The sequence below is a fragment of the Stylophora pistillata genome, chromosome 13, assembly GCF_964205215.1.
Source record: "Stylophora pistillata chromosome 13, jaStyPist1.2, whole genome shotgun sequence".
In the NCBI taxonomy this organism is placed as follows: Eukaryota; Metazoa; Cnidaria; class Anthozoa; order Scleractinia; family Pocilloporidae; genus Stylophora; species Stylophora pistillata.
In genome coordinates this window covers 19,642,390-19,664,114 of record NC_142531.1, presented here as the reverse complement: position 1 = coordinate 19,664,114, position 21,725 = coordinate 19,642,390, and the positions used below count along the sequence as shown (strand labels likewise).

The 21,725-nt window shown below is 40.9% G+C and overlaps 2 protein-coding genes and 3 non-coding genes across 5 annotated transcripts in view; 2 read left to right on the top strand and 3 right to left on the bottom strand.

Annotated features, from left to right (window-relative positions):
* Window positions 1-390, bottom strand: part of LOC148718043 (uncharacterized) — a 2,590-nt gene extending 2,200 nt beyond the window's left edge. Inside the window, exon 1 of the mRNA XM_088742443.1 lies at window positions 1-390. This exon is cut by the window's left edge and continues 2,200 nt beyond it. Coding sequence (XP_088598569.1) covers window positions 1-390 — 390 coding nt within the window.
* A 6,013-nt stretch (window positions 391-6,403) lies between these two features.
* Window positions 6,404-6,485, top strand: Trnal-uag (transfer RNA leucine (anticodon UAG)). Its single transcript has one exon. It is a non-coding gene; the product is annotated as a tRNA-Leu (tRNA).
* Window positions 6,486-8,246: 1,761 nt separating this feature from the next.
* Window positions 8,247-8,328, top strand: Trnal-aag (transfer RNA leucine (anticodon AAG)). The gene has a single exon. It is a non-coding gene; the product is annotated as a tRNA-Leu (tRNA).
* A 784-nt stretch (window positions 8,329-9,112) lies between these two features.
* On the bottom strand, window positions 9,113-11,630 carry LOC148718039 (neurofibromin-like). The gene is made up of 3 exons (XM_088742442.1): window positions 11,511-11,630; window positions 10,663-10,752; window positions 9,113-9,305 (listed from the first exon to the last, which is right to left on the bottom strand). Exons 1-3 carry the CDS (start codon window positions 11,628-11,630, stop codon window positions 9,159-9,161), a joined length of 357 nt encoding a protein of 118 aa, XP_088598568.1. The 3' UTR covers window positions 9,113-9,158.
* Window positions 10,893-10,974, bottom strand: Trnal-uag (transfer RNA leucine (anticodon UAG)). Its single transcript has one exon. It is a non-coding gene; the product is annotated as a tRNA-Leu (tRNA).
* Window positions 11,631-21,725: the final 10,095 nt, after the last annotated feature.

The following is a 21,725-nucleotide window of genomic DNA, read 5'->3' as shown; positions in this document are numbered from 1 at the left end:
CTCCATCGTCTTAAAAGTGACGACCACTTCTCCATTCATTTTCCGTTGTAGACACGAAATTTCTGTCGGATCGACTTTAGAAACGGCAAGGGCATCAAAAACAGATCGAGCCGACGTCTGTTGATGCGGCGTAAAGAAGGCCGTTTTTGGACGTTGTGGCATCCGATTTTCGGTTTGGTGCAGTTGCTGAATTAAATTTTCCACTGGAACAGTTCCTAAATTCAGTGGGACAGCTCCCAATCCAGCTGTGCGAGCAGCACGAGATGCATAAGATTCGCCATTAACGGCATACGGGTCAACATTAACAACATCACGGTCGCCATTATCGTTTGGAACATCGTTATCGGTAGAAATATTCTCCGCAGAACCAACATTCTCGCTCAAATCCATCATCGAAAACTTCTAGTAGATAAGGAAAGGCCCCACGGGGCAAAAGGCAATCTCAAATTTCTCAAATTAGTGAGGGCTAGACAGAGCACAAAAACGTACGTCTGATCTAGCCAAAAGGCACAACGATGAACATGTGAAACATTTTGAGCTCTCATTGACAAATTTCTTCAGTGTTTCTCCCGACATGATAGCTAGAGCATCTGCCACATCCACATTTTCGCGTGAAACCTTACGTCATTCAGATTTTCTGGAATGTGATTGGTCGTAAAGACAGCAGAGTGACAATAACTCTCGAAAAACAAACAACAACTATGAGTTTAAATTTACAAGACATGTTTCGACATTCTCATGTCATCTTCAGTTGCAAATGAGCATTTAACTGTTGTACATTTGAATTTATATTAAGGTACGTTACAAACTACGTGTCAGGGCTTACGTTACATTTGAATGTTAAAAACGCGAAAAATGTAAATAGCGCGCTCTTGACTAGATCTTAAAAAGAATTAAATAAATAAATAAATAATAAAAATGAATTAAAAGACCAAGGAACAACATAATTAAAAGGAAAGAGACAATTCTAGATGTTTTAATTGCTGATTAAGGATAGGCTTTTCCCACTTAATATGCAATGCCTCTGATCTTAATTTGGTATTTTGAAGCGGCAGAATCTAAGATCGTGAAACATTCAGTATCACAAGAGTCAAGACAAGCCCTTGATGATTGCAGGTGCTTGTAAATATGCGAAGTTTTGTCCGACAAGAGGTGCTCACGAACTCGTGTACAAATGTTGCGAGTGGTCTCACCAATATAACTGGCATTACAGCCAGCACATGAAAATTTATATATGACACGCGAACGTAGACCTAGCGGTACTGAATCTTTCACACTGAACATGTTTCTGAGTTTAAACGTACTGAAGACTAACTTAACATCTAAATCAGCTCTACAATAACGTTTGAGTAGTTGTCTTAACTTAGTCTGAGCGATGTTCGAAAACCGACCAACATAGGGAAGTTTATAATAGTGCGCAGAAGGTTTACCGGAGTTAGAAGAGGCGTTCTGCCCAGTAGGAGAAGGATTATTTTTCTTCGCTAGACACCTGTTGATGATCTTGTCTATGACCCAAGATGGAAAACAATTTTTCCGTAGCAAGAAAATAAGTTTCTTGACATCCAGATGAAAACCAACCCAGGAATTATTGATCTTATATGCTCTGTCAATCAACGTTCTGACTAAACCTAATTTGTAAATGAAAGGGGCGAAGCTGAAGTAATTAGTAAGAAGACCAGTAAACGTCTTCTTGCGATATACACTGGTGACGATGGATGTATGATTGTTGTCTAACAATATATCTAGAAACGATAATTTCTTATCGATTTCCTTTTCCATTGTGAAACGAATACTAGGATGCCTGGCGTTGATATAATCAAAGAACATGAGCGCGTCCTCCTCGCTATTGAACAAACAAAAGGTGTCATCAACATAACGTCTGTAGAACAGAACTTCAGAGAATGAATAGTTATCTAGCCAGTTTTTTTCATGATGTCCCATAAAGAGGTTTGCAAGTACTGGAGCAAGTGGGGACCCCATGGCAACCCATCTATTTGATCATAAAACACACCCTTAAACAAGAAACCAGTCTCAGCTGTTGCGAAGGTAAAAAGCGCTTTTAGGTCAGCGGCGTTTATCTTAAGACCAGAGTTACCTTGATAAATGTATCTGATCGCCAGATCAATGCATTCATCAAGAGGTATACTAGTGAACAAACTCTCAACATCGAAAGATACCATGAACTTCCCTGAGGTTGATAACTGGTTGATTTCATGTACTAAAGAAAACGTGTCGCGGACGTTGTATTCACACGGGACATGTGGCTCTAGAAGATTACAAAGGAGCTTCGATAAATTGTAATTGTAGGTACCTATTGAAGATACTATTGAAGACACGTTTTCTTGGGGGAGCGTTGCGTGACATCCAAAACTGAGCGGCTGCGAGGGAGACTACTGCATTGTTAGAGAACTGGTAATCTGAGCAGTCTTTGTAATCCTAAGCGGAGTTTCATTTGGATTTAACACTAACATCGGTTGAACTGTGGCTAACGTGCAATCTTCGAATTGAGAGGACAGAAAAATCGGTGGATTAAGCAGCTTTCCGGGGTGAAACAGCGAAGGGTTCTAGACGGGATAAGGTGTTACGAAGTTTCTCATCAGCTGTTTGTAATTTGAGGATGGGAATCCTATTAATAGGCTTACAAAAAGGGAAAGAAGGAGAATTCCAGGAACTCTTCAAGATTTGTAAGTAGTTTGGAAATTTTTATTGTGAGCACTGCTTCGTAATCTTTAGGGAGGACTTGTTATTTCCATCCGGTTTGTATTGAAATGGTTTTAACTTTGCGTAAGTAACATTTTTCCATACCATTATGTCATGAAAGGAAACTGTTGCGAGTGAAACAATTGTGAACAATTTCCTCTTCATGGTGTTTTGTTTTAGCTTTGCTTTTCTGAGTTCAATGATAGCGTTTCTGTCTTGTTCATTCATAGTGCTTTGTTGGAAGCCCAAGATATCTTTGGTCTTGACTTTGAGTCTGATGAATTTGAGAAGTGTATTAGAGACGACTTCTATTCAGTAGAGGTTAAGAGGAAGATTATGAAGATGACACAGAGGTTGGTGCACCAAGGAGACCTAAAGAGAAATCAACAAAGAAGTCTATTTATGAGGTGAGTGGCTCAGTTGTTTTGTTAGATTGTGTTTGGGAACACTGCAGTATATGGTTTGGACTTAAGAGTAACAGTTGATTGTATTTATGTTAATAGGGGTCTTAAAGTGCCTATGAAACCTATTTTTTTGCATTAAATTATAAAAATAGAAGCCTGTAGAGGGTGTCTGGTAAGACTTGTGAGTGATTCTGATGCGTCTGTTTTATTTTAGGAGGCGATAAAAGTCCGAATTTGTATGGAACTTAGGCTTCTCGTATCTCTATGGTCGCGTGAAAGAGTACTGGTACTCAAATGCTCGTGACGTCACGGTAGTAACTCACTTTACTTCTCTGATAAACCTGGCCTGTGAAATCTATTGTTTACAATCTTTAAAAATCATTAAAAATCATTAAAAATTCAGAAAAATCACTAATTATGGAGCATGGAGCACTCGTTTGTACAATAAGAACCCATGGTTACTACCGTGACGTCACGGCGCTTAGTCCCTCTTTGCTCGGCCAGACATTTTAACTGCGGATTATAGAGCTTGATAAAAAATTCAGAAAAGGGAAAAATACCACAAATATTGCGAAAACATGTTTAAGAGTCATTACATTTTGATGTAGAATAGAAAAAAAATAAGTGTTATGGGCACTTTAATATAAGTTTTGTTATGTAGTATCTTGAGTATGTTTACGAGTTGTGCTGCATTTTGACAAGCCTGTAGGGTGAGTCAAAATACAAGTAACAAGTAACAGTACTCAGCCATATGACGTCAAAATGGTCTAATAAGTTATTAATTATCCAAAACGCCAAATTGTTATTTCAATGCGGGCGAAGTTTGCGGATATTTATTGGGTGTTATGAAAACTAAGACCCTCTAGAATTAAGATACCAGACCTAAGACCCGTCTTAGTTTTCGAGATTATGAAAACTAAGACCCCATAAAATCGAGTCCATCGAAATATAACGTCAAATTGTAACCAAAACAGGTCGAATCTTTCAAGTTATCTCCTGTCCGATCCTTTCCACTGAGTTTTAGGTCAAATTTAACAGTAAATTTGGGGGTCTTAGTTTTCGTAATTTCAAAAACTAAGACCCCTCTTAGTTTTCGTAATTACAAATACCAAGACCCGCACCAAACCATTCTGCAAAATTTCTACAAAGTTGAATTAGGACTCTTTAAAGACTATAGTTCATAAACAATCAACCAGAAACTACCACTAGATTTCAGGTAAATAACAAAAAAAGAAGGATCTATTTATAAGTTTTTTTGACATGTGTTGTCTTTTTATTACATGACACTGTACTTAGCTGAACGTTTTTTTTTTAAAGACCATACATACTAAATTCCCAAAGCACAGTGGAAGAGGAGATCAAGAAGAAGGGGAAAAATTATACCAGGAGAACTTTTATAATTCTGTTTTTATTGCCTTATAGATTTACTTTGGATAAGTACAGTATTTCATGTAAAACATGTTCACTCTATCTTTTAGGACCCTCTGGATGGTGATACTCCAAAAATTCTTCAGTAAGATAAGTATTATAAAGGCCAAATGATGACATGAATTTTGTGTGTTGAATTACGCAACAACAATGCAGCTTTATCAGCTACATGCGTATTCCTGGCACTGGTTACATAAAAGGTTCAGATAAATACTGTGAAATTAACCCACTCCATTCAGAATCAGTTCTGCCAGCAGAGTGCAGAGAAGGGAAGGGCCCTCTGTCCCACCCATCCTAATTGTTTGAGCTGTACTGCTAGATTCATCCCCCAAGCCAAGCTATTCCAGGTTGGGCATTCCGTTACATGGACAGAATTAAAGAGGCTGTAAAAGTAGGTATTTGGAAAAGTCTATGTCCTAGTTGGTTTATGGTTCAAGGTACGGATCATGGTGAGCCATTGAAACACCAGGATGCTAGTCTTGTCCTGTTTGAGCATGCTCCTTCAATACTTTGGATGCCGCTTTTAAGATGAAGTTTACCAGTGGAAAGGAGTACAATGTCCGTTTACACGAACAGAATGTTTTCAGCTCATGTTACTCTCAGGAAGACATTTATAGCATTGCACAACCACAATCATGCGCTATCCCGGATATTGTACTTGCAAAAGGCGGACCAGAGGCCATTGCAGAAAGCTATTATAGCTGCATGAGAGCACAGCAAAAGTCTGGAGGCCGATCAAATGAGACACTTTTCAGAAGAACGAAACTGAACTGGTGTTTACCCTCGTTAAAGAAGTGTGATGATATCATTCATGAAAGTGTCAGCCTGTATTTGAGAGGAGATGATGTGATCCGCTCCCACGGACGAAATGCTTTCTTTTCAGGATATGAGAAGCATTATTCAGTCTCGCCGGAAAGTCGTGGATCAAATAGATTCGTATTCACGTCGCTGTCCTTTTCTGGCAGATAAGTAAGACAGTATGTGTGTATTCTGTGCCAACGCTGATCGTCATTTGTTTGACATGACGATTCCTAAAATTTAAGAACATAGATTGACAAATTATATAAAAAGGCAAGCAGTTGGTTGCTTTGCTTCAGGAATTTGGACATTTATTGGTCTACGCTGTATACCTAATTACCAACTTCTGTCTACTAAGTCATGTGAAGTGGATCTATAGTTCCTGTAGCTCATTTACCTGTGAAAGGCTAAACTGAGCCGGAACGCAAAGATTAAAAGATGTATATTTCTTCACAAGTTAGCAAATGCAAAATTGTTCAAGCGAAGCACGATAGTATATGTATTTAATGCATATTGTGCGAAAATTAAGGTGCACACCTTGAATATTACCTGTTTCTATGAACAATATTGTTTCTAAAATTATAGGGCACCGAAGTGATGACTGATAACAACGGAAATTCATAGTTCCTTGTCAACGATAAGCGAAAACGTTCCTGAATCAATATTAGCCAGCTCCGATTGTCAACGATAAGCGAAAACGTTCTTGAATCAATATTAGCCGGCTCTTATGTCCTCGATTTCTAGCGATGGCTGTATAAAATAAAGCACCATCACTGAACACATAAAGATGAAAAGTAAATGTTTTTGCTCCTGATAGCGAGCATGGACATCCCTTCAACAAACTAGTCTCCAGGATTTCTCTTACCCGCCTCTCTTAGCGGCGGCGCGGCGGCAAAAGATCTGGGCCCGGGGGCAATTATTGGCGTATGCTACCAACGGCGTAGAATTGTGGCCTATTCGGCGTACATTTTCAAAGCCCTCGGCGTAACTTCGGCGTGGGGTCTATGCGGAATGCACCCTGGTGAGTACCCCACCAAACTGTCTGACTAATGGCATATATCAATAGCGTAAGAGGTAGCGTGGCCGAGTGGTCTAAGGCGCTGGTTTTAGGCACCAGTCATTTCAATGGCGTGGGTTCGAGTCTCACCGCTGCCAATTCAATATCTTTTTAAATTCGCACATGGACAAGGCTGGGCGCCGTTTTAAAACTGCTAAACCGAAAAGGACTCAGCTGAACTTTCTTGATGAAAATCGCACTTACTTTGAAGCAAGTTCTGTCCACTTTTTCAGCCATGTGCATTCCGTCATGTCCTTCAAGCAACTCAATATAACAAAGAAAAGTTAAAATGAAAAATGTTGGATCAGAATTAACGCTTGTAGTGATTGGTTCACGAGTTAGGTAGCTCGTTTATTATGATTTGAACGAGTGCTAAAACCACGCCTACATTTGTTAAAAATTTTTTTCAGAACAACAAACTTGCTGCCACCACTTTAATATCTGACCTCGTTTAATCAACACTTTTTCATTCCGGGCCCCCTTGGATATAAGCTTCCCACGGATATGCCCCGCTACGGACATAAGCCCCCACGGGCATAAGCCCCCACTGACATAAGCCCCCACGGATATAAACCCCCACGAATATAAGCCCCCACGGATATAAGCCCTCACAAATATAAGCCCCCACAGATATAAGTCCCCCTTGGATATAAGCCCCCACGTTTACATGTCCATTTAAAACTCTTTAAGAAGTTGAAAAGGCCAAACGTTGAGTCTTAATTACGTTCGTAAAAAGATATGAGATGATGAGTTACCTCCATTATTTCAAGTAAAAGGTCAGTAACTGTCTCCATGACGGTCATGCTCAGTGATTCTCCTTCCCAGTCTCTCAGCGTGTACCTGCGTTGGTAGGTTGCTTTAAAAGCCTTAACATCTGGTGTCTTCACTTTTGAGATGCCTTTCAGTAGTTGAGAGTGAAATGATTAGATGGCATACAGTTCAAAACAAAAAAGGAAAAAAGTCTATCTTTAAATTGCCACACTTCAGGAGAATTTGGTATCAAATCAAGGTAACACCCTCTTGCTGATGAATTCCTCGACTTTCGTCATCTCTTTGCTGTTTCGCCGATGTAAATCTTTTTGCAATAAGTCAGCAAGTTATGCAATAGATTACATTGGCGGAGGATCGTTTGGGTCCCGATATTTTCTCAGTGTTGTGAATGAAAGGACACGTTTTGTATCGTGCACGAGCGCATTTAAAAGTGCCTGGTTGGTCATGTAATCTATTGCATAACTTGCACTTATTGCAAAAAGATTTACATCGGCGAAACAGGAAGAAGACTTGGTGACCGATTCCGAGAACACCTTCGTGACGAGGAGAGGAATGACAAGGACACATCGAAACCAGTCGCTTGACATTTTAATTTACCTAATCATTCTAAGCAACATATGGTAATCTGCGGTCTTTCCTTACACTTAGGTAGCACGGAAAGCCGTAAAACTCTTGAACAAAAGCTCATCTTTCAAATCGGCAGTCTAAATCCCACACGTATCAACGAACGCTTTTTATTCCACTAATTTATTCGTGTTTTTCTCGTTGTCATGTTCCCACCAATAACGTCGCTCCATGTTCTGCCTTTAAAAGCACGCACAACCCACAATTCCTCTATTCGCTCCGACGAAGGGCTAACGCTCGAAACGTCAGCTTTTATAATCGTAACGATGGCCAATTTACCATTTCAACCGTTGTTGATATATTAAAAGTATGGGATATGACCGACAACTATAAACAAATAAAGAACGAGGGTATCAGAGCGATTTGTTCATCAAGTGGCATAAAGCAATAAAAACAGACGGGTGTTTAAAGAAAGAAAGGCTGTTCTTAGTTATCCTAAAATGTTACCCAAACAGCGTGTAAATGGTAGCGTGGCCGAGTGGTCTAAGGCGCTGGTTTAAGGCACCAGTCAGTTGGATGGCGTGGGTTCGAATCCCGCCGCTGCCAACCTAACAACACATTTTTACCTAAATTTTCAAAAAAAATCACAGTGCAGTATAAAGTAAAAACCAATGTACTCCTGGACTACTTTTGACATTCCATTGAAAATTGCCCTATTTGTGTTGGGGAACGGATGTAAGACAAACTACTGTTATCAAAAGAAGCTCCTTACCGTCAAGATGGTCGTTGAAGGAAAGCAAAAGCAGATATCTTGTCAAGATAGCAATATCGTCCAACATGAGGTGTTGTTCAAGACGGACAGTGGGAGAAATGAAGGTCTTGCTGATTAGCTGAGGGCAATATGGGTGGAAAATAAAGCGTTTGAGGAAACTGGATACTTAGCCTTCTGGAGACAAACCCTAGTCAATAACAAAATAATCCTAAATATTTTTACCTATAAGGTATCTTTTCATTTAGACGGTCTGGTTGAATAAAAAGAATTCCTTTTTACCAATGTAAACGGATAGCAGGAGTCAACTCTATAATTATGAACACGAGTACGTCTTGCACAGTCTGACGCGTTTTCAATGAGAAGCAGTTTTGAAATTGGCTGTTGTCAAATCTGTAGTATTTTGTTGTCAAAACTCTGGCCTCTTCCTAGAGTAGCCCACGTGAGGGCGAGGAAACTGAGTCATCCTCAGAGCGATTTAGTTGAATTTGACCCCCAGTTTGCAGCTTGGAAGGAACTAGGGGACAAATTCTACCAAATCGATAGAACCATTTCCGTCATCTATTAGAACAGCCTGCTCTATTCACAGATGGAACAGTCTAGTAAGCCGGTTCTGACAAATAGTTAGAGAATTTTACGTCGAGTTTTCATATCTACAATGACCAAATCAAGTCACCGAAGGAGAATGCGTTACTGTGTCGAGCCTTCCAATGACCTTGCGTGACACAATTTGCATTTTAGCTGACGCCAAAGCTACTGCAGTATCTGCCATCACTTCTGCCTTTACAGAACCCAGCCCTCCTGTGGCACTGGCCTGAAAGATAACAAAATCATTAAGACATATCCAATAAGATAGACAAAGTCAAGAGATGTTGGGACCATTTACGCTTGAAACGTGACCTCAGTGTACAACAAAGGCAGAGAATGTATAATTCCGACTACACTCAGGCAAGATATTCAATGTGAAAGTTTATTTAGGATGAGTCAGCCAGCCTTGTAGTATACGCATCCTACTAGAATCTGCAATGTACTGGAAGTATTTACTGAAACTAAAGGGTTATACAAAATAGCCTGTGCTACGCCAGATACGAAAAACCACTATAAAAAACCACTCTTTAGAAGTGGCCAAAAAATATGTGGAAACGTATTCCTCATCTAATGCAACAGCACTGTACCCCGAGGAAAGGGTAATTAAAATAGACCTGAATACACTACTAATCACACAGAAAATTCAATGAAAGTGGTGACATTTTACAGAGAGTTGTAAACAAAATTACATTAAACAAGAAAAAAGAAAGTGGTAAAACCTAAGACTGACCGACCTAGAATGACTTAATTTCCCGCGAAACGATTAAATAATCCGAAACTACCGCGATGCCACTCGAACCTCTTCAACGTGCCGTCAGAATATTAATTTCTGACTAATTCGTTCCCATGTCACTCAAACGTCAGAAATTACATTTTCAGGTTCAACATCAGTGTCTAAGAAATTGCGCACCTACCCCTCCCTGACCCATCGACAACCCTATCTTGTTATCAGTTGACCGTTGTTTTATCAGGGGAGGGGTAAGAACGCATTTGCGCAGAAAAGGACCCCATGTTGATCGATAATTCCTCGCCAGCCCCCCTCTTCAACCACCCACCCCACCCCCTCCAAAAACAAACGCACCCAGATGTTACCACTTAGTATTTGGAGTTGACCAAAAGCAAATCATAAAAAGGAATTGAGGTTCCTTGACAGTTTGCTTTTGGTTGCTTCCACTTTTCATGCCTGGTAAGTGTAACTAGTATTCAGAATGATTTAGAGCAATATATGTATTGCGGGTTTCCAAGAATTAGGGTTCAAAGACAAACAACGCTTTTTTGTGGGCAGAACCGTTTGTCGCTACAAAAGAGACTTGAGAGACTTTTTGTTTTCGAATAACATAAATGTCTACTTCGCAACGACTATCTGTCGAAAACCTCCCAAATCTTTATGTTACCAAGTTTGTTTATTTACTAGTACGTGCATAAATAACTCTAGTTATGAGACGTTATCATTGGAGTCTGACAAAAACGTTTACCCATACAATCCCTCATTCATAAAATTTAAAAGAAAAAGAGAGAGAGAGAGAGAGAGAGAGAGAGAGAGAGAGAGAGAGAGAGAGAGAGAGAAGAGTGTCATAAGCTACCTTAATGAAGCAGTCAAGGACTGTATCCAGTAACTCGGTTACTTTACCCACATTTCCCCAAATTGACGCTTGAACGGAGGGATACATGGTCTAGAACAGAGACGAAATAACTTTGTAAGAGTAACTTAATATTTAAAATCTCGGTAGTAATCAACGATTGCATGCATTGGTTTTCCTTCACTAAGTTATGCGATTGGTACAGAAAACTTATGTAAAAAGTGCAACTACGTTGGCAGCGGTGGGATTCGAACCCACGCTATCGAAATGACTGGTGCCTAAAACCAGCGCCTTAGACCACTCGGCCACGCTACCATTTACAAGCCATCAACGGAGACACCTAAGGGGACAAACAACTCAAAGGGAAATAATTAAGGAAATATATATTGGATGCTATTTTTCTTTGATAATCAGATTAAAATTTGTTGCAACTCATCATTCAAATGTATAGTTTCAGAAAGTTATGGAAAAGCTTCGTTCTTATTGCTTCTTTTAAGAGGCGAAAGAGTATCGAGCGTCAGACAAATATCCTCTATGCGAGTTGTCCCCTATGCACATTTCAGTTAACCCCAAAGTGAATGGCCCCAGGGCTTTGCACCAGTTTCTTACTGCAGAGTAATTTTGTAATTTTTAAATTGGAACCACACACGCGACCCTACACCTTCCTGCATGTTGCATACACTCTCCGAGCTTTTCCTCACGGCGTATTATTTGCAGTTGGATGTACTGTTCCATGAAGAAGCAGAACTGGAAGACTGTGCTGTAGAACAATTCTTTTCAATCCTCTGATCTTTAGGCGTCTGGAAAACATCATTTTCGTTACAACTAGCGCTGGATTTTTGAGACTCTACTAAAGTACTAGCACTATCCCATGAGTTGGTAGCGGGAGGTGTTCCTGCTATCATCAGGAGCTCGTTTTGTGCTTCCGTAGTAGCTGACTTGCTTCCTCTATTAGACTGCTTTGCAGCCATTTCCGGAGTCGTCACGCCAGGCGAATAACTCCCCCAGAAAAGGCTGTTCACATTCGAACTGCATTCCATTCAGGATTTCGACCAATCATCATTTTCCCACGGCACGAAGCTTGGATTTCTCCACCATCGCTCTCAACGTTCAATAAGCGCTTCGTTCTGGGAAGCTCGCGATCCTTGAAGATTCCCCTCAATTCATCTTTGAGTTCTTCCAGATGATCAAAGGCCTTTTTGAACTTCATCAATCGTCAGTAGCAAGCTTTACAAACTGACAACTCGTTGGTCGCTGAATAGCAGCTCACGTTCACATCCACACAGGAGCTAATAATCGCAGGAAAATCAAAAGAACTTTTTCCAAAGACATAAATTTTTTCTTTTTTCTCAACTGAAGTGGAACAAATAAAGCAACGATCACTTTGCAAAACCTTCTTCGGCGTTTCCCCCTCCATCAAGAAACTACGAACAAATGCAGAATTTGAAAACGCGGGAAAAACGATATTGATTACAATCTCTTGTGTTCTGATTGGTCACATAAAAAACGATGTCAGTGATCTTATTGGTGGATTGTGGTTGGGAGACCTCACACTCATCTTCCGAATCAAACAAGAATGTCCCAGACGACGAGGATTCGTCATCCCCGTCGAAATCAACCGTAGCGAATGAACCCCTTACACTAAACTCCAGTTCAGACTGAAACGAAACAATACTTGGAGCAGGTTTCGTATCGATTGCAAGAGGGTATTTGACCTGATTCTTCACTTTCAACCCTCTTGTCCATTTTCGTATCGTTTTCTACTGATTTGTCTGAAAATATCGCCGTAAAACAGTTTCCCATTTTAGTATTAACCTTAACTGGAAGGAAAACAATTGCCGTGTTATTTTGTGAATGTGACATAAAGTTTGATAGCAACATACTTGGCAATGCGTTGTGATTTTAAGTGCGCGCGCCTTATTTTGTCGGTGTTTCTTTTCTACGTCTGTGTTACCTGTCTCCAAGATATTGAATAGATATCTGGTGAACTAGGCTATTGTCTCACCTGTTAGTCACATTCTGGCCCCTGTTGTTAGAAGGTTGCATAACGCTATCCACAAGATAAATCTTTCTCCGGTTGATAGCGCAGTACGTTTTAGTAACACTTATCCGCCGGGTAGGGATTTATCCGTTGGATAGCGTTAACCACTCTCTGAACAACCAGGCCTTGGTATACAAATTACTTCTTTTCATCAGGACCCAGTTGTATAAAGGGAGGATGAGGCTAACCAAGGGATAAATCGCTAACCAGCGGACAAGTGATAGCAAAACGTACTTTGCTCTCCACTGGATACAGATTTATCCACTGGCTAGCGTTTCTCAAACTTCTAGCAACCAGAGCCGGTTCTTTTGCGCGAATAACGATAGCATGCCTGCTGCAACATTTAGGAAACCTGGTCGCAAAACGCTTGCATGCTTCCTGTCGCCCGTGAGAAGCGCACGTACACACCAGCAAAACTAAAAAAAAAATGACTCCGTAGTTCATGAAAACCAGCCTTGATAGTGCGCGCACATCGTATTATATATACCCTCGTGAACAAAAACAAAACTGCTTTGTATAAAACACAATACAATGTTGCAAATTTCAATGATTTTATTTACAACTCTAATTAAAGATTGTAAAATTTCTAAAACAAGGTCTCATCCGCTTTCACGTTCATATCGCGTCCACAAACCAGTGTGGCGCCAGTTTTATAAAGGCATTTGCATTCCAAGGGATTGTAATATTTACGAATAAATTATAGCGTCAACCGCCTCTCGCTCCCAAGATCTCATTAGCAATTCTCCTTTCTTTCTACCATACAATTCGTATAATGTGAATTTGGTATTGGATCAACTAAATCCCCTAATTGGTATTTTTGTATATTCTCATCACTTTTCTACTCGATCTTGTATGGATATCGTTAGGAGAAATTCTGTCTTGGTCACTCGTGGGAGTATAAGGGGTTGGCGATATTCTCATCAGAGAATATCGCCAGAATATCTCAGCTGAGAACGACAGGTTCGTCATTTTCTTTAAAATCACTTCCATAATATTGGTTTAATTGCAAGATAAGTTACTTCGTCTGCTGCTAATGCTGGAGCCGATTCTCCGGCTGTATTCCCCTTACCATATTTGTTTGGTAATAAAGAGAGATTGTTACGAGGTGTAACAGGCGAATTACCCGTGGGAATGAAAGAGATAGAGCGCGCGGAATTATGTAATGGTGATGTCGTGTCGTTGTGTCGAGTAATCTTCTCTGGAAATCGGAGAGTAACTAAGTCGGAATGGGTATGGCAACCAATGCTCCAAGAGTTATCTACTTCAACAACGCCATACCAGTACAGCGGTCAGTTTTGAATTGAACTCTTGAGTAAACAGAACTCTCAAGTTCTGAGAAATGTCGCATTAGACAAAAATCAATGAACGGAAAAGCTACCAATTTTTCGCAGTCACTCATTTTCTCGCTAAAAATGGAATATGCGAGAGTAAAATTTTGCGAAAAATTGGGCAAAAAGTGGTGGTAAATGGAACTAGTTTTGGAGAAAAGCGAGAATTCGATACTATCGTTTTAGTTTCCCACGGCTTTTAACTGTGCCCACAAAAACACTATACTGAACAGTACGAACAAAATGATCGTTTTTGACCACGAACAACAGTCGACCTCCTAAAGGCCCGTTTAAAGAAATTGACGGTGCTTGTGTCACAAATTGTGGACCGTATGCTCAGTGAAGTAAGGACTTGAGTATCTGGAGAAAGCACTCGCTATCAAAAAAGCTGTTGGCGACAGAGATGGAGAAGCAGGAATCTACGGAAACTTAGGAGCGTTGTTCATATCGCTTGGTCAATACGACAAGGCCCGAGAGTATCTGGAGAAAGCACTCGCTATCAAAACAGCTGTTGGCGACAGAGATGGAGAAGCAGCAAACTACGGAAACTTAGGAAGGTTGTTCATATCGCTTAGTCAATACGACAAGGCCCGAGAGTATCTGGAGAAAGCACTCGCTATCAAAACAGCTGTTGGCGACAGAGATGGAGAAGCAGGAATCTACGGAAACTTAGGAACGTTGTTCATATCGCTTGGTCAATACGACAAGGCCCGAGAGTATCTGGAGAAAGCACTCGCTATCAAAATAGCTATTGGCGACAGAAATGGAGAGGCAATAAACTACGGAAACTTAGTATCATTGTTCATAGCGCTTGGTCAATATGGCAAGGCCCGAGAGTATCTGGAGAAGGCACTCGCTATTAAAACAGCTGTTGGCGACAGAGATGGAGAAGCAGCAATCTACGGAAGCTTAGGAAAGTTGTTCACATGGCTTGGTCAATACGACAAGGCCCGAGAGTATCTGAAGAAAGCACTCGCTCTCAAAAAAGCTGTTGGCGATAGAAATGGAGAAGCAGCAATCTACGGAACCCTAGGAACGTTGTTCTTATCGCTTAGTCAATACGACAAGGCGCGAGAGTATCTGGAGAAAGCACTCGCTATCAAAACAGCTGTTGGCGACAGAGATGGAGAGGCAACAATCTACGCAAACTTAGGAACATTGTTTATGTCGCTTGGTCAATATGACAAGGCCCGAGAGTATCTGGAGAAAGCACTCGCTATCAAAAAAGCTGTTGGCGACAGAGATGGAGAAGCAGGAATCTACGGAAACTTAGGAGCGTTGTTCATATCGCTTAGTCAATACGACAAGGCCCGAGAGTATCTGGAGAAAGCACTCGCTATCAAAACAGCTGTTGGCGACAGAGATGGAGAAGCAGGAATCTACGGAAACTTAGGAAGGTTGTTCATATCGCTTAGTCAATACGACAAGGCCCGAGAGTATCTGGAGAAAGCACTCGCTATCAAAATAGCTATTGGCGACAGAAATGGAGAGGCAATAAACTACGGAAACTTAGGATCATTGTTCATAGCGCTTGGTCAATATGGCAAGGCCCGAGAGTATCTGGAGAAGGCACTCGCTATTAAAACAGCTGTTGGCGACAGAGATGGAGAAGCAGCAATCTACGGAAACATAGGTACGTTGTTCCGATCGCTTGGTCAATACGACAAGGCCCGAGAGTATCTGGAGAAAGCACTCGCTATCAAAAAAGCTGTTGGCGACAGAGATGGAGAAGCAGGAATCTACGGAAACTTAGGAGCGTTGTTCATATCGCTTAGTCAATACGACAAGGCCCGAGAGTATCTGGAGAAAGCACTCGCTATCAAAACAGCTGTTGGCGACAGAGATGGAGAAGCAGCAAACTACGGAAACTTAGGAAGGTTGTTCATATCGCTTAGTCAATACGACAAGGCCCGAGAGTATCTGGAGAAAGCACTCGCTATCAAAACAGCTGTTGGCGACAGATATGGAGAAGCAGGAATCTACGGAAACTTAGGAACGTTGTTCATATCGCTTGGTCAATACGACAAGGCCCGAGAGTATCTGGAGAAAGCACTCGCTATCAAAATAGCTATTGGCGACAGAGATGGAGAGGCAATAAACTACGGAAACTTAGGATCATTGTTCATAGCGCTTGGTCAATATGGCAAGGCCCGAGAGTATCTGGAGAAGGCACTCGCTATTAAAACAGCTGTTGGCGACAGAGATGGAGAAGCAGCAATCTACGGAACCCTAGGAACGTTGTTCTTATCGCTTAGTCAATACGACAAGGCGCGAGAGTATCTGGAGAAAGCACTCGCTATCAAAACAGCTGTTGGCGACAGAGATGGAGAAGCAGCAATCTACGGAACCCTAGGAACGTTGTTCATATCGCTTAGTCAATACGACAAGGCGCGAGAGTATCTGGAGAAAGCACTCGCTATCAAAACAGCTGTTGGCGACAGAGATGGAGAAGCAACAAGCTACGCAAACTTAGGAGCATTGTTCCGATCGCTTAGTCAATACGACAAGGCCCGAGAGTATCTGAAGAAAGCACTCGCTATCAAAAAAGCTGTTGGCGACAGAGATGGAGAAGCAACAATCTACGCAAACTTAGGAACATTGTTCCAATCGCTTGATAAATACGACAAGGCCCGAGAGTATCTGGAGAAAGCACTCGCTATCAAAAAAGCTGTTGGCGATAGAAATGGAGAAGCATCAATCTACGGAACCTTAGGAACGTTGTTCACATTGCTTGGTCAATACGACAAGGCCCGAGAGTATCTGGAGAAAGCACTCGCTATCAAAAAAGCTGTTGGCGACAGAGATGGAGAAGCAACAATCTACGGAAACTTAGCAGCATTGTTCCAATCGCTTGGTCAATACGACAAGGCCCGAGAGTATCTGGAGAAAGCACTCGCTATCAAAAAAGCTGTTGGCGCCAGAGATGGAGAAGCAAAAATCTACGGAAACTTATCGCAACTTTATATGTCTCTCGGTAAATTTGGGGAGGCTGAAAAATGTCTTGAGAGAGCAATGGCAATTAGAATGAAAGTCGGTGACCGAATAGGAGAAGCGAGTGATTTATCAGATCTTGGAATAATCGCTCGTCAGCGTGGTTTGTATGAGAAGTCTATGGAATATCACGAAAGAGCACTTGCAATTTCGATAGAGGCTGGCAGCAGACTAGGAGAGGTAGTCAGTTACGCAAACTTGGGATCATGTTTCCGCTTTATTGGTAAATATGACATGGCCCAAAAATACTTCAGGAAGGCCCTCCGACTCAGTATAGATATTAAGGACATTTTGAACGAGTTCAAATGCCTTTGTGACCTATCGGTGTTGAAAGTATCAGAAGTTGATTTTAAAGCCGCGTCTTCGTACCTATTTCAAAGCATTGAAAAGTTCGACACTTTACGAGGTTCCCTTAAAGAAAACGATCAGCTTAAAACGTCACTTTTAGAGACGCACGGTACCTTTCCCTACAAGATGCTCAGTCAGTTGCTTTCTTCCAATGCGAAGCCCGAAGACGCTCTTTATGTCGAGGAACTAAGACGGGCAAGAGGCTTGGCCGACTTCATGGCGACTCAATACTCTTTAAAAGAGCAGATTACAGGCAGTCCAGAAACGTGGTGTGGCATTCAGAATGTTATTCCAAGAGAAGGAGACTGTGCATGCTTGTATATTTCGATTGATAAAGAATCTGTTCGGTTTTGGGTTCTCAAAGCCACGAGAGCCATTATTTTTTTAAAAAGAGAAGTGAATCTTCGCCCAAGCGAGGTGACTGGACTAGTCCCTTCCCTAGATGAGTTTTTCTCAGGAAGTTTCCTTGGCATTTTACCCGAAGAGAAATGCGAAGATCGATCGTTTGACGATACCGAGTCAATGTCGCTTGTCCATGAAAATTGCGCCCTGATGCGTGACGACGATGCTGTTAAAGTTATTAAAGCGAATCTTCACTTATGCCACAAGATAATCATCGCTCCTGTGGCTGATTTACTGAAGGAGTCCGAGGTCATAATCGTCCCCGATTCCTGTATGTACCAAGTTCCATTTGCAGCCTTACGTGAAGAAGGAGGCAAGTATTTCTCGGAGACGGCTAGGATCCGTATCGTTCCCTCTTTAACGACTCTCAAGATTATTCAGGAGAGCCCTCCAGAGTATCACAGTCGGGCCAGGGCATTGATAGTAGGTGACCCTGAGGTTGGAGAGGTGATTTATAACGGAAGACGCAGGACAATAGAGCCATTGCCATGTGCAAGAAATGAGGCAGAGATGATTGGAAGACTTCTTGGCGTAACACCTCTGACTGCACACCATGCAACAAAGGAGGCTGTACTTCAAGCGATTAACTCAGTGAGTCTAATTCATCTTGCTGCACATGGAGATGCCGAAAGAGGAGAGATTCTTCTTTCTCCTAAGCGCTCAACACCCTTTATTCCACGAGAAGAAGCCTACCTTTTGACGATGGCGGACATCTCACAAACTAAGCTGCGAGCTAAACTGGTGGTACTTAGCTGTTGTCACAGTGCTCGTGGACAGATTAGAGCTGAGGGAGTTATTGGAATCGCTCGAGCGTTCATAGGATCCGGTGCTCGCTCAGTGTTGGCGGCACGATGGGCCTTGGGTGAAAGAGCCACAGAGAAGTTCATGGGTTGTTTTTACGAACATTTGTTCCGCGGTGAAAGTGTCAGTGAATCTCTTTACGAGGCCAGGAAGTGGATGAGGAATAACGGCTTTGAAGACATTTCTAACTGGGCCTCGTTCATGCTAATTGGCGACAACGTGAGTTTTGATTTTGGAAAGTGGCCAAAGTCTACTACACCTAAAGAGCCATGAGTCAAGTAAACTCTGTGCATCAGAAGGTACTGGGACTGAGGAAAGCTTGTTTATTTCAATCGCCCTCCTTCCTTATAATTGAAAATGACTCCATTTGTGAAAGAGATCTTCGAGATAAACTGGTGGTACTCCTCCATTGTCGCGAGCATCTCGTTAAAGAGGTTGTAATATATAATATGGAACAGAACAGTTTATAGCGCAGAGTTCAAATTTGACAGAGAACAAACTTCAAGAACTTTATTTTTCGAAAAGCGAATTGTTAAGCAGTCAAAATAAGCAAAATTTCCTAAATTGTCTTTTCGACAGCTATTAGTCAATGAAGCCAAGAAAATTGAAAGTTAATTATTTCCTTAAGTGATGCCTATGATTGCCTAAGCACACATTGGGTACTTTTTTCGAACGATATTTTTGTAACACCAAACATATTTGAAATTTTTTGTAAATTTTTTGACAAGGTATCATATGGCACCTCAAGTATGATAAAAAAGTTTTCCCCATTGGAGTATCATTATGTAAAGTTTTTATGGTTTTTCTTTTGGAAGGAAATACGTAATGATATTGAAGATTTTTTTTTTTTAAGTGCCTTCCGTACTCGATTTATTTACTACTATCTTTTTGATTTGACGGAATTAAATATTCGGGAAATAAATTTTTTTTCGAGCAATAAAGGTTTAAGTTACTAGTTAGAGAAGCAGCTTAAAATTCAATCATATCAAACTCATGGGGTACAAATAGTCTCTTACTGAACTTCGTGACCACGCCCACTTCATCGGCCCACTCAAATCGAGTGCGATTTTTGGATGTTATATCATCTTGATAAAAAGGCTGATAGTTTCGAAAGAAACTGTTTGGGGCTGCGTCGGTGGGAGTAACGAAATAATTTGGATATATCAACAAAGTTGAAATGGTAAATTGGCCACCGTAATGATTACAAAAGCTGACGTTTCGAGCGTTAGCTCTTCGTCGGAGCCGACGAGCCCTTCATCTTGCCGACTCTCTGTATAAAAAGTTAACAATGTACCACCGAAATATTGAACTATAATATCATGGCTTTCCATTTTATGTATTTTCGTACTACAAAGTAAAGTTTTTCCCTCGTCATTTTCACCTTTTCCCGAGCGGGTCAGTCAAAATTAAGAAGGCGTTCGTGGTCAAAACAAGACCGAGCAAGGAGTCTTTGGCGATTTCTCTTTTACGCAAGCGCAAATTGAAAATGTACCGCCAAGATCAAAGAGAGGAACAAATTTCCTTTGTTTTGATATGTAAATTGTCGAACAAGGAGCAGATTGAACTTCGTCAAATGGCTAGTCAAAACAGCCACACCTTCCTCCTTTTGCTCGTTTCCTGTTTTATAAGCGTGAAAGCAGTGGGAGAAGAATCGGGCAGCTCGGAAAGCGCTTCGGGTATTAATTTACCATCGTTTACTTACGAGATAAACAAGTAAGATTTGTAAGATTTGTTATTTTCCGAAAGAGTCGGAATAAATACATTTTTTTCAGGTTACCTTTCAGGTTTCCTTCTGATCTCCATCTGTAGGTCGAAGCAAGCATTTAGCCCTTGGCCTCGATTGAAATGCGTCTTGTATTTCGTTTTGATTATTGATGTAATTTACTGTTTCTTATATATTCTGACTTTTATAATCTGTAGTAACCTCTTGAAGTAGTGCGAATAAAGAGTTTCAGTTCAGTTTTTAGCTTCCTCTACTTTCTCAGTTGCTCACTGAAACTTTAACAACCTCTCAAACAATCTAGCGTTCGTGTCGTTGGCGTAGCAGTTGACGTCTATGTTAAGCGTAGATTCTATAATTTCAACGAAATTGTGAGAAGTTTTCCCAAAAATATATACTCTATCTTTACCAGGACACAACGATGAACATGTGAAACATTTTGAGCTCTCATTGACAAATTTCTTCAGTGTTTCTCCCGACATGATAGCTAGATCATCTGCCACATCCACATTTTCGCGTGAAACCTTACGTCATTCAGATTTTCTGGAATGTGATTGGTCGTAAAGACAGCAGAGTGACAATAACTCTCGAAAAACAAACAACAACTATGAGTTTAAATTTACAAGACATGTTTCGACATTCTCATGTCATCTTCAGTTGCAAATGAGCATTTAACTGTTGTACATTTGAATTTATATTAAGGTACGTTACAAACTACGTGTCAGGGCTTACGTTACATTTGAATGTTAAAAACGCGAAAAATGTAAATAGCGCGCGCTTGACTAGATCAAAAAAGAATTAAATAAATATATAATAAAAATAAATTAAAAGACCAAGGAACAACATAATTAAAAGGAAAGAGACAATTCTAGATGTTTTAATTGCTGATTAAGGATAGGTTTTTCCCACTTAATATGCAATGCCTCTTTGATCTTAATTTGGTATTTTGAAGCGGCAGAATCTAAGATCGTGAAACATTCAGTATCACAAGAGTCAAGACAAGCCCTTGATGATTGCAGGTGCTTGTAAATATGCGAAGTTTTGTCCGACAAGAGGTGCTCACGAACTCGTGTACAAATGTGGCGAGTCGTCTCACCAATATAACTGACATTACAGCCAGCACATGAAAATTTATATATGACACGCGAACGTAGACCTAGCGGTACTGAATCTTTCACACTGAACATGTTTCTGAGTTTAAACGTACTGAAGACTAACTTAACATCTAAATCAGCTCTACAATAACGTTTGAGTAGTTGTCTTAACTTAGTCTGAGCGATGTTCGAAAACCGACCAACATAGGGAAGTTTATAATAGTGCGCAGAAGGTTTACCGGAGTTAGAAGAGGCGTTCTGCCCAGTAGGGGAAGGATTATTTTTCTTCGCTAGACACCTGTTAATGATCTTGTCTATGACCCAAGATGGAAAACAATTTT